The sequence below is a fragment of the Pleurodeles waltl genome, chromosome 6 (genome assembly GCF_031143425.1).
Source record: "Pleurodeles waltl isolate 20211129_DDA chromosome 6, aPleWal1.hap1.20221129, whole genome shotgun sequence".
Taxonomy (NCBI): Eukaryota; Metazoa; Chordata; class Amphibia; order Caudata; family Salamandridae; genus Pleurodeles; species Pleurodeles waltl.
In genome coordinates, this window is record NC_090445.1 from 623800789 (window position 1) to 623817649 (window position 16861).

The window sequence follows — 16861 nt, forward strand, 5'->3', positions numbered from 1 at the left end:
TCAAAAAACTTCTGTATCTTAACAAGGACCCCAAATACTAGCTCCCTGGGGCTATTGTATACTGCAGAATTTGCAGCTTCTGGCAGGGAACATTTCTTGCATAAGTTTAAACAGGTTTGGCAGAAGGCTCTCTTGTTAGCACATAAGGAAAACAATGGGTTCACAAGACTACTCAAATCGGGCTCCGATTTGGAATTCTCCTGGAACTCAAGATTGGTTAAAAGTTAGCCTTAATCGACCATTGCACAGGCAAACCTTAAGAACTGGGGAGACTTTAGATTTCGGGATGCCTTGATAATGTGGTGAGATCTACTGGAGCAGACAGAAGTTTAAATATCTACAGTTGAGCTCATGGTGGTCTGCACAGGGTCTAACAAGGGAGAACAAGCCCACTTAGGGGAGCCCTAAACTATAAACAAAGAAGTATCGCTTTGGAACTGGGATATGGTTGCTACAGAAGACTCAAAAGACACAGAACCTTTTCAGATCGGGAAGAAAGATCTCCCGGGATTGGCATCACAGGATTTCTGGCAAGTATCCATTGAGTTACATTATAAAATAGTGAAACTGGGCTCACTAAAACGTAACCATATGTTTACACTTTATAGGGCATTTTGGACTCCACTAAAGGTGGCCAAACTCGCACAATGGTGTGGTGGACACAGATGATAAACATATGTTTGTGGAATGTAAACTCTGGCTGATCTCTGGAGTGAGGTGAATAGGTCACTAAGTGAAATCCTGGGTGCTGAAATTAAGGTAAGCCACTCCCTTATACTGTTTGAGATGGAAATAGAGAAGAGAGGTCTCAACAAGTGGCAGAAGGGTTTAATGTTCCTTTTATTGCTTTTCTTTCAGCTAGAAGAGACATTTGGCTATTGCAGAACCCCCCATCCCATCGAGACTGGGTGAAGGCAGCCAGCCTCCACTGCCAACAGGATCTAGACAGTGATAAGAAAAATGCTGAGAGCAGATAGCTTTCTTTTACAACCTGGATCAATAGAGCCATAACGCTCCAATGGTTATCATACTACTTTGCTGAGAGTAATATACGTACCAAGCGAATACCATTCAGCATTTGTATAAGCCACTTATGAATTTGGAAAGATATTGAGCTTTTCTCCTAATATAGTGCAAAGCTACTGGCTTTGGAATGAGGACAGAAAAAAAGAAAATAATAAAACAAAAGTAGTCATTTTTATGCTTTGCCTGCAGAGTGCTTCCTGTGAAATCTCTTGTAATTAAAACGAATGATAAAAGGGCCTTATACATCAGCCCTACTATTTGTTGGTCTGCTTGCCACTCTATTTTATTTTTGTTCAATGTAGCATCTTATTTCCTGTTGGTTTCTGATGGGTTCTGGTTTCTTGTTGTGTGTTTTTATTTTAGGTGAAGTCTGGACCAAGTACTCCTTCCTTTTTTACGTTTTCATCCATTTTTCATGGATCTACGTTTTTCTTTGTCTTGAAGCTCATTTGTTGACTACATGTTATTTGTGCAGCTGCACTGTTTTCACTGTTTGAACTATTTAAAACATGTTATTAAGACTTGTAAGATTTTTGTTACCATTCAGTTTCTTTAGTGACTGCAGCTCTACCTTTTTCCAGAACAATCATTTTTAGGTCAAGCATAGCAGCGTGCAAGGGCTGCTTTTCTGACGTGTTGGTATGTATCTGGGCTTTTAACCACACCCACCGAACACTAACCACTACTACTACTTGTTCATGGGCTTGCCCTTCAAAAATCCTTTATTTTCGTTGCTAGATGCTTTACATTTGTTCTTCTTTGGGGGAGTTTAGTTACCGCCTTGGACATTGCCCCTGTTACTTGGATAATTGCACTTTTGCCGATACGTTTGACTGCGAGCAAACTTCTTTTTCCTTTTGTGTGCTGCTTTACGCCTGTGCCGTGGTGCTTTGAATTGACTCACTTATGTGAATCTGTATTACTTTTCATTTTCAATTTATGTGCAAGAAAAGTCCGGTTAGGAGTTAACAACGCTAATAGCTCTAACTCCTGCAAATGTGAGACCCATTGCATTGCAAATGCTAGTTATATTTATTTATTTATTTCTTCCTGTGTACGGACTTCATTATTTGTATTTATTCTTCTGCACAGACTTCATTATTTTTATTTCTTCTTGTGTGTGGAGTTTATTATTTTTTCTCAATCTCACTCACAGAATTGTTTATTTGGATTAGTTCTAATATTAAGCATCTTTGGTGCCTGCATGTAGAGCACGTTTTTATAGTTACAAAGAGTGCTCATGTAACGGTTACACTTTATACTGACTTCAACCTCACTCAGAGAATTTTTTATTTGGATTACGTTTTATATTAAGTGTCTTTGGTGCCTGCATGTAGAGCACATTTTTAGGCTTGAGCACGCAAAGCGCTCTGTCCCTGGTGTAATCTCTCTATGGGCTTTTAACCACACCCATGTCACACCCATCAGTTTGGTTGGTTCGTGTGCTTGCCTTTTAAAAATTGTTTGATTTCATTAGTGAAAGGCATTCACACATCATGCCTTTTTGGGTGTTTAGTCCTCCTTGAGCGCACCGGCCTACTACTGAAAACATACGAGGCTCGATGTTTTTGGTATGATTTCTGCACTACTTTTTCTTTTTATTTCGTAGGCACTGCGATCTCGCTGGGCAGTAATTGAGCGCTTTGCATGACATCGACCCTGTTACATGGATAATTGCAGTTTTGCCGGTTACATGGATAGTTGCACTTTTGCCAATACGTTTCACTGCAAGCGAATGTCTGTTTCCTTTGATGCGAATGTCTGTTTCCTTTGATGTGTCTCCTTTGTGCTCATGGCGGGAGTCGGCTTGCTTATGTGAAAGTGTTTTACTTTTCAGTTTATCTGGCAAGGAAAGTCCAGTTAGGAGTTCAAAATGCTAATAGCTCTAACTCGAGCAAACGTGAGAACCACTGCATTGCAAATGCTTGTTACAGTTGCAAAGAGAGTGTATGTCACTGTTACATTTCTGACGAATCCAGGTTTGATTCTTAACAGTGGATTTTTTAATTACTACTTAAATTTGAACACCACGATTTAGGAATATAAATTACATCTCATTGTGTTTCTTTGCAGACAGAAAACATTTCTGTTTAAAAGCACGTTTCCCCATGTACAAAGTCACCGCATGCAACTATAATGCACAAATCATTTGGAGAGGAAACCATTTCTGTACTTCATGCTAATGCATTTTGCAGTGAGATTTCTGATGGAAAGAAACAATGTTTTCCTTCACAGACAGCATTAGTTGAAACAAACGCTTTCATCAATTAGTTCAGGATTGTATTTAATTAGCAACTTCACAGTACTTGTTTGTGCTGGCACAAAATTTCAACCTGAAATCCTAAATTTACAAATAAGAAATAATTCTTTATGATATCTTTACATAAATTTAGTGGCACTCATTCTAGAACTTCAAATACAGCGTGTGTGACTGTAAATGGTAGATAGCTTAATTACAATCCTATTTGGGTTTTGGGTGTAACTTACTTTGAATCTTAATAAAACATGCTTTAGTTATTTCATTTTTATGATACTCTTTTTCGTAACATTTCAATTCCGTTTTCTTGTATAAAGACCATTTCAGTTTTTGAAAGTAGGCATGGAAATGTGTTGTGCCAAACAGTACAAAACAGAAACATTTATATTTTGTGTTACCCATTTTAAACATAACTATCTGTGGTATATCAATTTTATACATCTATTGCGTCTCAATGCATTGGCTGGGAGACTTTCAATAGAAAAAAGAAATTGTAGGCCTTTATTTCTATGTAGAACTAATCTGTATTTCTTTATACATTTAAATATTATTGTTCTTCACCTTTCACATACATTAAATAAGCTCTGAGGCTACAGTAATTACTCTGACAGACTGGGAAATTACACACAGAGCAGGAACATTTCAAAGTACAAAACCCACATCTGAATCTCATGGTCACCTCAACATATGGTGATCCTGGGCACTTCACACAGTTTATGGCTCATTCACGGCTGAGACTTCAGAAACTGATAACGCAAATGTTAAGATCTCTTCACAGAAAAGAAGCAGACAGCCTTTAACACAATCTTAGCGATGCTTGCTTTTAGCATTCTCCCTTTGATATTCAAAGCACATGGATTAGCCTCATGACAGTCTGCGCCAAAAACAATAAAAGCATTGTTGAGGAAGCAAAGTGATCAAGGATGGAGCCTCTTTCCTGTGAAGAGATTGTTATCATTAGTGTAAACAGTTTCAGAAGTCTCAACTGTGAATGGGCCATAAACAATGTGAACTGCCCGAGATCACCTTATGTAAAGGTGACGCCCAGACTCAAATGCAGGCTTTGTAGTTTGAAATGTTCTAGCTCTGTGTATAATTCCTTAGTCTGTCAAAGTGGGGTGCACAGAGTGTCTTTAATGTATGTCAAAGGAGAAGACCTAAAATATTTAAAGGTGTAAGGAAAGACAGCTTAGTTCTACACAGAAACAAAGGCGTACAACTTCAACTGACACACTGCATGTGTTAAATACCTAAAATATTTATTTTTTCTACAGCACTGAGACGCAGTAGATGTATAAAATCAATACATCAGCTGATAGTTATGTTTAAAATGGATAAGAAAGAGAAATGATTTGTTGTGTAGTGTTTGGCACAATACATTTCCATGCCTACTTTTAAACAATGAAATGAAGCACAGAAGAGTCCAGGGAGAACAGGAGCCCCTGCTAACCCGAATGAAGGTGCAAAAGAAGAGCCACCGGTGAAGAAGAACAGTCAGTATTGCACTCAAGAAGACGGAGTTGGGTTCCTGGTTGGTGCAAGTGATGGAGGATTGCAGTCTGGTTTGGGTCGTTGCAGTATGCCAACTAGCCTTGGCACACGGAAAGCTAGGGGTGCTCCTATTTCATGCCCAGAGGCATCGTTTGGGACAATAAACTGCCTGGAGTATTCTAGAGATTTCAAGACTGGGGCAGAGTACATAGCGTCCTTCAGAGTGTCAAAAGCCTTTTGACAATTCACTGTCCAGTTGATCTTTTTGGGGCATCTTTTTTAGAGGTAAGTTCTGTGGGTGGGCACTAGGGTGCTATAATCCTTCACAAGCATCCTATAGTACCCAGTGAAGCCAAGGAATGCCCGGACTTGAGTCTGGGTAGTTGGAGCTTCCCAAGCCAGAATTGTTTAGATCTTGGGCTGTAGTGGTTGAACTTGGCCTCCACTTAACAGGTGGCCAAGTATACAAGGTTTCCATGCCCTATGTGGCACTTGCATGCCTTGATGGTGAGGGCTGCCTTTTGCAGAGCCTCGAGTACCTTTCCAAGGTGGACCAGTAAACAGCAATATCATCTAGTTAAGCTGGATTAAAGGATTCCAACCCAGCCAGGACTTGGCTCACCTACCTCTGGAAGGGCAGGCGCATTCTTTAATCCAAAAGGCATCATAGTAAACTGGGAGTGCCCACTTGGGATGGAGAATGCAGATCTTTCTTTTGCTCTTGGGGTCAGGCCTATCTGCAGTACCCTGATGTAAGATCAAAGGTACTCAGATATTTTGGCTGCCCCTAATCTGTCAATAAGCTTGTCTTTCCTAGGTATTGGACATGTGTCAGTTTTTGTATTGCATTGAGGACCTATAGCCCACACAGAACCTAATTTCTCTTTTCTCACCCTTGGAGTGAGGCTTGGGGACTAAAACTACTGGGCTGGCCCATGGGCTCTCAGAGGTTTCAATGACACCCAGCTCCATCATCTTGCTTATTTCCGCTTGGATGCTTTCTCTGACATGGTCTGACTGTCTATACATTTTGCTTTTGACAAACAAGCTATCTGTAGTGTCCACGTCATGGTAACACCAGCTGGTCCTACCCGGGGTCAGAGGGAAGAGTTCAGCATACTGGTTGAGGACCTCTCTGCAATCAGCCTGCTGTTGCTCTGTGAGGGTGTCTGACAAGACCACTCTATCAACAGAACCATCTTTTAGATTGCCAGAGAGTAGATCAGGGATAGCTTTACTCTCGTTTTCCTAATCTGTAACCATGATCATGGTCACCTCAGCTCTGTCATAATAAGGCGATAGGCGGTTGACATGAATGATCCTCTTGGGGTTCTATAACTGGCAAGGTCAACAAAATAGGTGACCTCCTCTTTTCTTTCAAGGATATGGTAGGGCCCAGACCACTTATCCTGGAGAACCATAGAAGCAATGGGCTCCACCACATATACCTTCTGCCCGTGGTTGGAGGTTCACCATAACAGCTTTCTGGTCATACCACTGCTTCTGGAGCTCCAGGCTGGCCAGAAGGTGTTTGCTTGCTCTAGCCATATACTCAGCCATCCTGGAACAAAGGCCAAGCACATAATCCACAATGTCTTGTTTGGGCTCTTTGAGAGGCCTCACCCAGCCATCCCTCACAAGACTTAATGAGCCCCTAACAGGATGCCCGAACAAAAGTTCAAAGGGGGAAAACCTACCACCTTCTGTGGCGCTCCACTGTAGGCAAAAAGCACACATGAAGGTAAGACATCCCAAGGGAGTCCTCCAACCATGCCTTCCAATGTTTGTTTGAACCATTCAATCCTGAATTTATAAGTCACAACACATTCCTGCCACATGTGTTTCAAGTATGCAGAAATGAAGTTTGAACCTCTGTCTGGTACAACCTCTTTAGGGAAGCCAACCCTAGTAAAAATACCTAAAAGGGCCTTGGCCACTGCAGGGGCAGTGATTGTCCTAAGAGGAATAGCTTCAGGATATCTAGTGTCATAATCCACTACCTTTAGGATATACCTATTTCCTGAGGCTGTTTGAGGGTCAAGGGGGCCAACAATATCAACCTGAACCCATTTGAAGGGTACCCCAAGCACAGGTACCTCAAGGGGGCCTTCAGGTGGCCTCGTGCCTTACCACTGGCTTGACAGGAGACACAGGGCTGGCAAAAGTCCTTAACCTTTTGGGACATCCAAGGTCAGTAAAGGTGATTCACTAACCTACTTCAGATTTTGTTTTGGCACAGGTGCTCAACTAGGGGAATGTCATGGGCTAGAGATGAAAGAAACTCTCAGTACTGCTGAAGTACTACAACCCTCCTGGTTGGACCAGGATTGAGGTCTCTGGCCTCAGTATACAGAAGCCCATCCTCCCAATATACCCTGTGGTTACCACTGACATTACCATGTTATTCCTGTGTAGCTTGCTGCCTCAGGCTTTCAAGAGTAGGACAGGCTTTTTGTCCTTGGCACAGATGCTCCCTAGGGGTTCCCTCTGGACCTAAGAGCTCTGGGTGGTAAGGCCCAAGCTCCGCAGGCTCAGTTTCCTCTGGGGCTAACAAGTCCAAGGTGAAGTACCCACCTACTCATCAGAAATATACTCTTAGCCATTCACTTATCTATCCATGTACCTACATTCTTATCCACCCATCTACCCATTCATTCATGCATTCACCCATTCATCGATACATGCTGTCATCCACTAACTGACCAATTCCTCAATCCGTTCACTTTACCACAAACTCATTGATGCATTCATTCATCCATGCAGTCCCTTATCTATTCATGATCTGTTAACAAATTCACTCATCCAGACACTCACTCGGTCATTTATTCACCCATGGACTCGGTCTTTTATGCATGCATTTCTTAATGAATGTGCTCATCCATCCATGCTTTCATCCAAGAATTTATGCATACATCAATTCACCCTTCTACTCATTTTCACATTCACTCAGCTATACACACACAACCTAATTGAGCAGTGAAAATGCACTTTCACTTATATGAAAAGTCAGACTTACCAGCTTCCTCAGTGCTTGTTACTTATCTTGGACTTAGGAAATGGGTCTGTTAATGTTCCTCCCTCTTGAGGTATTTTCTTTCGAAAAGTCCTCTGGGAAAATCTAAGTCTTTTTCTCTTAATACAGCTCTTAAAGTTTGAAATAATAAGGAATAAGTTCCTTACCTGTAACTTTAGTTCTCCATTACTAGAAGTTTTCCTAGATTCAAATGCTTGAAGAGTTCCCCGTCATCGAGATGGGAGTCCCCGGTGGAATGTGCAATATAGGCCTGAAATGTATATCTACATTCCATGCCTTAGGCCTTTAGTTCAACAACCTATCACAGTGATTTTGTAAAATAGACCCAAACTTAAAAATTAACCAATCACCCTGTCCCACCCCATAGAACCTCCTGTGAGGAGCTGCCTTTCCTCAGATTTTCCAAGCATAAGTGCTGTAATAATAAAGAACACTGAGGAGAGAGAGAAGGTGAGCTCATCAGGGGAGGGGGTGGGTCACATGTGAATCTATGAAAGCTTCCATTACTGAAGAACTACAGTTACGTTACATGTAAGTAACTTATTCCTTACTCCAGTATTGGAACTTTCATAGATTCAAATGCTTGAATAAGACTAGCAAGCAGTGAATAGCACATTTTCTGTACACGCTCTACCATGTAAAAGACAGTATCTGCACCTATATAAATGTATGTAAGAGAAATAATAATATTTAAACACACCCATAGATAAACCATATGCATATGTTATATGATACTATTAAACAGAAAAAGTGGTGTTCAAAGCAGAAGCGGATGGTGGGAAAAGAGAAACAGCTCACCTTATCGGAACAAATGTCTAAGGACTGCTTGACCCACTACTGCATCTCGGAGCGTCTCAGCATCCAAACAATAATGCTTTGTGAAAGCATGTGTTGTCCTCCACGTTGCTGCTAGGCAGAGGTCAGGTAGGGGCACACCCGAAAACAGTGCACAAGACGCGGAAACTGCCCAAATTGATTTTGCACTTACTCTGGCGTCCAGAGGTCGACCAGCCTTTTGATGGCAGAAGGCTATTGTGCTCGATATCCATCTGGAAATGGTCTGCTTAGTGACAGAATGCCCTCTTCTGGTTGCACTGAAGGCTATGCAGAGTTGGTTTGATTTCCTGATCGACCTCGTTCTTTGTAAGCAGAACTTGAGACATCTTTTCAAGTCAAGAGAATGGAGCGATCTTTCCGCTCCAGTGTGGGGTTGTGGAAAGAAAGCACCACTGGCTCATTAATATGAAAGTCTGATGGAACCTTAGGGATAAACGTAGGCTTGGTACGCAGGATGACTCTATCCCCAGTAAGTTTCAGAAAAGGCTTTTGGATGGTAAATGCTGACTCTGCGAGCAGATGTTAAAGTTAAGAGGAGCGCTACCTTCCAGGTGAGGAATTTGATGCCTGCTTTATGAATGGGTTCAAATGGTTCCTTCATCAGCTGAGCCAAGACTGTATTCAGTTGCCAAGCTGGAGGCGGGGCTTTAACTGGATGAAAAGACAAAAAGAGACCTTTCATAAATTGCTTAATGAGTCTATGAGACTAGCGGGATGGCTTTTTAGATACTCGTCTATATCTAGAAATGGCTGCCAAGTGAACCTTGATGGAGGCATGGGCAAGACCTGAGCGTGCAAGATGAAGGAGATAAGGCAAGATTTGCTCTGGAGTGGATGAAAGCGGGTGAATGTCCTTAGAGATACACCACAAGCAGAATTATTTCCATTTTAATTGATATGTCTTACTAGTGCTATCCGCACGCGATTTAGCCAGAACTGTCTCGCCGTTGTTAGGAATATTTAAGTAGCTGAATTCATTGAATTCAGGAGCCATGCAAATAAGTTGAGAGACTTGGGATCCGTGTGTCTCACCTGGCCCTGGTTGATGGTAAATAGCTCTGGAATCAGTGTTATCCTGATGGGTGGACACAACGATAGCAACAGTAGCCCTGTGTACCACGGTTGATGCAGCCAGGCTAGAGCAATTAGGAGTATCTGACACGGATCCAATTTGACTTTGCTGATTACTCGTAGAAGTAGAGGTATGGGGGGAAAAGCGTAAGCATAAATCCCTGACCATGCTATCGAAAAGGCATTTCCCCACGACCCTAGTTGGTGATGCCAGCTTGCATAAAATCGGCATTTCGCGTTCTGGAACGTCGTGAACAGATCCATATTTGGTTTTCCCCATTTGAGGAATATTGCATCTAGCGTCTTCTGATTCAATTCCCATTCATGAGAAGATGTGCCTAATCTGCTTAGCGAGTCTGCAGTGGTGTTGCATACTCCTGGGAGGTGTTCTGCCCAGCCACCTAATGCTGAATGCACCAGGTCCAAATGGTTTGCGCTTCCCTGGACAGCAGACGTGACCGAGTCCCCCCCTTACCTGTTGATGTAGTGCATGGTGTTTGTATTGTCCGTTCGGACAAGCACCTCGGATTCTTGGAAGGAAAGCCTGCAGCACCAGGTACACTGCTCTGAGCTCGAGGAGGTTGATGTGAAGAGCAGCGTGAGAAGGGGGCCACTTGCCACTCACTTGGAGGTCTTGTAGACACGCACCCCATTCCTCCATCAAAGCGTCTGCTGTTATCATTAGCGGAGGGACCTGAGTTAAGAATCCTAGGCCTCTGGAAATGTTTACAGGTGTTATCCACCAATTGAGGGAAGCTGACATCCGTGTTGTTACCTGTATGATGTCCTCGAAGGAGCCTTGTGTCTGCTTCCATTGCTTGTCGAGCTCCTCCTGGAGTGGACGCATATGAAGGTGACAGTGGGGAATAAGATTGATACAGGAGGACATCATCCCCAGTAATGACTTGAACCGTCAAACTGAAAGAGACTTTCTTTGCTGAACTGCTCCTGCTAACTTGATGAGTTTGAGTTGTCTTTCCACTGCTGGATAAGCTCTTGTCTGGATAGTGTCCAGTACAGCGCCCAGGAAAACTTTTCTCCTGATAGGCTGAAGCTGGGACTTTTCTTGATTGAGAGTGAGTCCTAATTGTCTGAAAAGCCGTAAGGGCACCTTGAGAGAATAGCGTAGTGACTGGATGTCGGAGCCCTTCACTTACCAGTCATCCAGGTATGGAAATATTTGATATCTCTGGGCTGTAGAAATGCAGTAACGGGGGCTAGAAACTTTGTATAAATCCGGGGAGTGGACTTGAGCCTGAACAGTAGCACTTTGAATTGAAAGTGCCATCTGGCTACCATAAATCTCAGGAACTTCCTGTACTTCAGGTGAGTGGGTATGTGGAAGTAGACATCCTGCAGGTATAAGGAAGCCATGTAATCTCCTCTGTTGAGAAGCTGTAAGACGTCCTTCAATGTCACCATGAGGAAGGACTGCTTCTTCAGATATTTGTTCAACTCCTTAGATCCAGGATGGGTCTCCGTAGACGAGATTTTTTTCTGATTAGGAAGAAGCGAGAATAGAAGACCTTCCCCTTTTGTGAATGGGGTACGACTTCTATTGCTCCTTTGGATAACATGACCTCCGTTTCCAGGAGGAGAAGATGGAGATGCTGTTGAAATGCATGGGAAGGAGTTGTCCACAGGAGTATACATGTAAATTCTATCAGATTACCGTAATTTATTATGTCCAGGACCCACTTGCCACTTGTTATATGATGCCAACGCTATAGGTGTTGCTTTAGAGAGGGAGGAGAGGAATCCGGCCCTTAGAGGTTGTCATTGTCTGCAGGAGGAATATTTGGTTTGCAACCCTTACTTTCCTCTGGGAGGAGGCCTGCTATATGCTGCTGCCGGCGGTTGTCTCTGATGATATTGAGGTTTGGAGGATTGGAATTGAAAGGAATAAGTTGGGTACCTCTATGGTTGGTAACCTCAATGAAAGAAAGACTGCCCTCCACCTCTGGCACCCCAAAAGGGTGTGTGCTTATATTGCAGGGAGCCTAATGATCTGGCAGTATCTATGTCCGCCTTGATTGCCTGGAGAGCGTCGTCAACATGTTTGCCAAAAAGGTCTTGTCCATCATAAGGAAGGTCCAGAATCTTAGTTTGGACTTCAGGTCGAAAGTTGGTGGCCTTAAGCCATCCCTGACACCTTAATACTGCTGATCCGGGCAGAAGCTGAAATCCCATAGCGGCAATGTCTAACGCACAATCTATTACTTCTGAAGATGTGCGCTGTCCCTCTAGCAGAATCTTCCACACTTCATCTTTGCTAGAGTCTGGAACGAGTGAGTGATGTCCGACCATAGCTGCCTATCGTAGCTTCCCAGGAGCACCAAAGGAATTTGCAGTGCGTACCACAATGGCAGACATGGAGGAGAACCTTTTCCTGATGTTATCAAGGTGCCTACCATCCTTATCTGGAGGTGCAGTTAGAGGTGCCGAAGGGTTCCTCGAACACCGTTGTGCTGCTTGGGAAGTCACTAAGTCCGGCTTCTGATGCCCCGCAAGGCAAGCAGGAGCATCATCTGTTGCCTTTTATTTTTTATCCAGCTTCGGCAAGACCGCTGGTACCATAGAAGGGTTATGCATTATTTTTAAACCCTGATTCCACACATGACCTATAATAGGGATGACAACCTTCTTATGAGGCTACTTAAAGTCATACAAGAAACAATCTTGTTGTGTGGTTGGCATTTGTAGTTCAAACTGTGCAGCCGCTTTCTCCAATAAATTATGGAAAGTACCAATATCTTCAGGAGGGGAGTCAACAGAAGCTGGCTCTGGGAGGCAGGAGCTGGTAATACATAATCGTCCCACTCATCCTGCTCTGAAAGTACTACCCCCTCTTCAGCCGCATCATCTGACGAAGCATGTGTTTGCGGATCTTGTGGAACCTGTGGACGAACCTGCGGAGCAGCAGGAAGAACTGGTAGGGGCACCGGAGTACTTGGTGCCGTAACCACTGGGTAAGGAACTACTGTAGGCTGTGGACAGAAGTGTTCTTTATAATCTGTCAGCATGGTTTGCAGGTCAGAAACCAGACCAGAGGGTAAGCATACCATTCCCTGCTGTTGATGAGGGATTGGGTCGTAGTAGTGCTGGTCATAATACGAGTCATCATCAGAGTACTCCTGACATTTTACATGCAATTGTGACAGACTCCTGGCCACACCATATTCTCCGTCCTCATCTGAATCCTCATCATCATCACCATCCAAAAAGCTTGATGGCAAAAGTCTTGACACCTTACTTAAAGATGTGACGGATGGTGTCAAATGAGCTTTAGATATCCTTTTGAGAGAAGTATGTTCTGACGACTGGAACAAAGGCAATGAAGATGGTCTTCGCCTTTTTGTAATTATCATTTTGACTGTCAACAATAGAAAGCCCGCTGTCGTTGGCGGTGGCATCAACAAGAAAGTTGCCACTGGAAGCATCATTGACGGTGTCATCGACGACAAAATTACCATTGATGCAGGTGTCGTCGATGGACGTGTCATTGGAAGTACCATTGACTAAGGTATCGTCGAAAAGGAAGTCGTCAACGGAGGCATCGCTGATGGAAGCGTCGATATGAGATCGACGGGAGGGTCGTCAATGACTAGTGTCCTGGTGACGAGATCTGTCACCCCATCGACGAAGATGAAAGCATCATCGACGAGGATCCTGAGGCCGCAGCCATCGACATTAAAATAGTGACTGCAACAGGTGTCACTGAAGATACAGTCATCGACGAGAGCACCGTCGACGATGGTGCTGCCGACGGTGCGGAACTTGGCTTTGTGAATTTATGTTTGATCTTCAGAGGCGGCATAAATGGCTCAGAAATAGTCTTTTTGAGGGACTTTCTGAGGGAATCTGACCTTTTCTGGATGTCAGTTTGCTTCTTCCCTGCAGGGCTGCAGATTTTTGAAGAGCCCTCAGGTGACCTCTGTGAAATTTTCTTAGGTGGCTCCTGAGTAGCTGAGCCTTCCTGCTTCCAGGCATTTTAGAACCAGAGATAGAGGAAGAAGCACTGTCCTCGTCAGAGGCGGAGTGGCCAGCCTTACCTTTCTGAAGCCACAAAAAGCAGACAACCTTCTCTGTCTTTCAAAGTCTTTGTAGAAAACGTTCTACATATCTTGCAGTCCTTGGTCTTATGACTTGGATATAAGCAGTAAATGCAATCCTCATGTGGATCGTCCACATAAAATCTTTTCTTCAGACAAGCGGCACAGGCTCTAAAAAGGCCCTTCCTTGGTGTCTCTGACATGGCAGCCAGTTTGAAGCTGAAGAAGAAAAGAAGACATCAAATTTCAGGAATAAGCTTCTGAGAGAAAAAATCTTTAGCAGAGCTCAAAGGAGACTCCTCAGCACGACGTGTGGTGGAAACTCTGAGGTAAGGCAGCTCCTCACAGGAGGTGGGTCAAGGTGATTGGTTCATTTTTAAGTTTAGGTCTATCTTACAAGATGACTGTGATAGGTTGTTGAACTAAGGCCTAAGGCATGTAATGTAGATATACATTTTAGGCCTAGGCTGTACATTCCACCGGGGACTCCCATCTCAACGACGGGGAAGTATTCAAGCATGTGAATCTATGAAAGTTCCAATACTGGTGTAACTAATGTAATTTGCTAACATACTTCCTTAGCTGTCATGAATATTCTAATGTAAAACAACGTCATCTATGCCCTTCCACACAACATCCAATTTTCCACTCATGTGGTCAAGCACACATTCAATCAGCACACAAAGAGAGCAGAAAACACTAAAACTGGGCAAGTCGATTTACCTCAACATCTAAATTAAACATTTTCAAAACATTTTCATGAACATTGACTTTGTAATTCATGTGCCATCAAATAGCCTTTCCAAAAATCTGTTCAGGTATTTGTTAATGGAATTTTCATTAAAAGAGAAAGGTGTAGGAGCCATAAACAATCTCACTGCTTTGATGAGCTAACATCATAGGTACATGGGGAACGATGAGAGTACAACTTACCGGTACATGTTTCGGTCAGGACATCTTTTGTAGCTCTTCACTGCTACATCTCCAAGGCAGGTGTAGTTGGAAGGTGGAATCATTTCGTAGACTGTAACTGGTCTGCGTGCTGAACTCCCTTTATCATTCCAGATTTTCCTGCAATATTCAATAACATTTTTTCCTGTTACAGATGTTTTCATAATACTAAAATTAAGATACTGAGATCTTGCTTTAAAGCCCCCCTGCCTTCTTTGTATTGAGTAGACTAATAGAGACATTAAGGAGCAAAACAAAGTACCCAGCATTACACACAGGGCTGGCTTTAGCATTTGGAGCGCCCGGTGCAAAAATCTTTGTTGGCACCCCCTCCCATGACCTCCTTCACTGATTCCCTCACAACTACCCTTTACTGGTGCCCCTCATATCTTCTTAGCCTCTCTCTCATTTTATTTTATAGCACTACTAATTCCACTGAAGACTGTAGAGTGCTTTACGTCATAAACATATTATATCGGGACAATCAATCATATAAGTGTGTGAACCAATGTATAGGAAATGTTACTTAAGACAGTGAGGCGTAGAATTCATCCATACTGGTAGACATTGTAGCTCAGGTTTGCTAACACTTTGTGCCAGGATCTAGCTACTTCTGAAACATAAACCCAAAGCAAACTGTCATGTTGGGGTTTACTGTCTAACGCATATCAGGATTTGTATTGGATAATATCCAAAAGTAACATAAAGTTGCCATATGTGCTGCGTTGCATTACTTTACATGAAAGGGGCGTTCCATGGGTGGTACATTTGCATTCTCATGCTACCATCCATAGATTTAATGGAAATCCCTATCTACAAACAATTGTAGATAGGGAACTGCGCCACAATCTTACACATCATTGAGACAGGCAAAACAAGGAGAAATGCTTTCCTTTCTCCTCCTTTTTCCTGCTTCGCATATGTTCTGCATTGCACAGTACACATGTCCAGCAGGAAGCGTTATAGGATACTTTTTGTATTGGAAATACCATAGAAAAACTATTCCTTACAGAATGCACACACCTTTCCCATTTGATCGAAGGGTGTGTGCCATTGTGCATAGCAGCCTTTAGTGCACCAGCACAGGGAGAGAGGAAAACAGCACCATATCTTAGTAGACATGGTGCTGTTTTCCTCTCTCTAACAATGCAGAGCTGTGCTGAGTTGCATGCATTTCTCATACATCTAGGCCTACAAGTTAATAGTAATATGTTTGGAGAAATGAAGGCTCAGATTAAGCTTTTACGAAGTGCAGTAACCAATATTGCTGCACTGGACGACGTTGCATGCAAAGGAGAGAGGAGTACAAGAGCACCATATCTACTAATATCTGGTACTGTTGTTCAATCCTCTAGTGCTGGTATACCTCAGGCCACATTGTGTCAATGCACACATCCTTGCATCATAGTGTAAGGGTATGTGTGCAATGTAAAACAAACATTTTATACTGGATGGGTACCATTCCAGCACAAAAGTTTATGCTTTGGCAACGTTTGACATGTTAGTACTTTGCACTTGTGCTGTACAGTGCAGCATAGTTGCAAAGTTGAAAAGGTTTGGGGAGAATACATTTTTTCTCTAGCTTTACACCAGCTCGAGGAGATGGAATTTTCTGATGCAAAGCCCTTTCTACCAAACCTAGCAGATAAGGATTAGCGTCACAATCTCTAGGTGGATGCATGGGAAAGGTCATGTAGCACCCATTATATGTCTCCTTGATGTAAAGTAGGACACAGCACTACTATGTGTTACTTTAGGGCTACTGTCCAACACAATTCTGGATTTGTGCTGGAAAGTAAGCCACAAAACAACACTTTGCTTGAGGTTTGCACACCATTTATGATGCAAACCAGGTACAAAGTGTTAGCAAATCTGCCCTATAAACAAAGGATTTGAAATGCACAATGATTAGGGGTGCCATACTAATAAAGTTGTGTCACTACTGAAAGGAACCCTTTTTAACAACCTTAAAATAACAAAAGCTTCTTGGAAAAAACATTAAGGTTCTAAACCTATGCCTTTCAATTTGCATGCAAATCTTTGACGCCAGTTAATATAGGTGAATGTGGTATATTAGAAGTATTATAACATATGAACTACAAGTAACAAAAGGATTCCTAGAACAAAATCACTAGCCTACTG

General features: G+C 42.8%; 1 protein-coding gene across 2 annotated transcripts in view; it reads right to left on the reverse strand.

The window, feature by feature from the left end:
* The window catches only part of LOC138302007 (uncharacterized), a 187355-nt gene that overhangs the window by 65043 nt on the left and 105451 nt on the right, over positions 1-16861 (reverse strand). For both annotated transcript variants that reach the window (XM_069242430.1, XM_069242429.1), the window contains exon 5: positions 14702-14839. In XM_069242430.1, coding sequence (XP_069098531.1) covers positions 14702-14839 — 138 coding nt within the window. The remainder of the gene's footprint in view (positions 1-14701; positions 14840-16861) is intronic.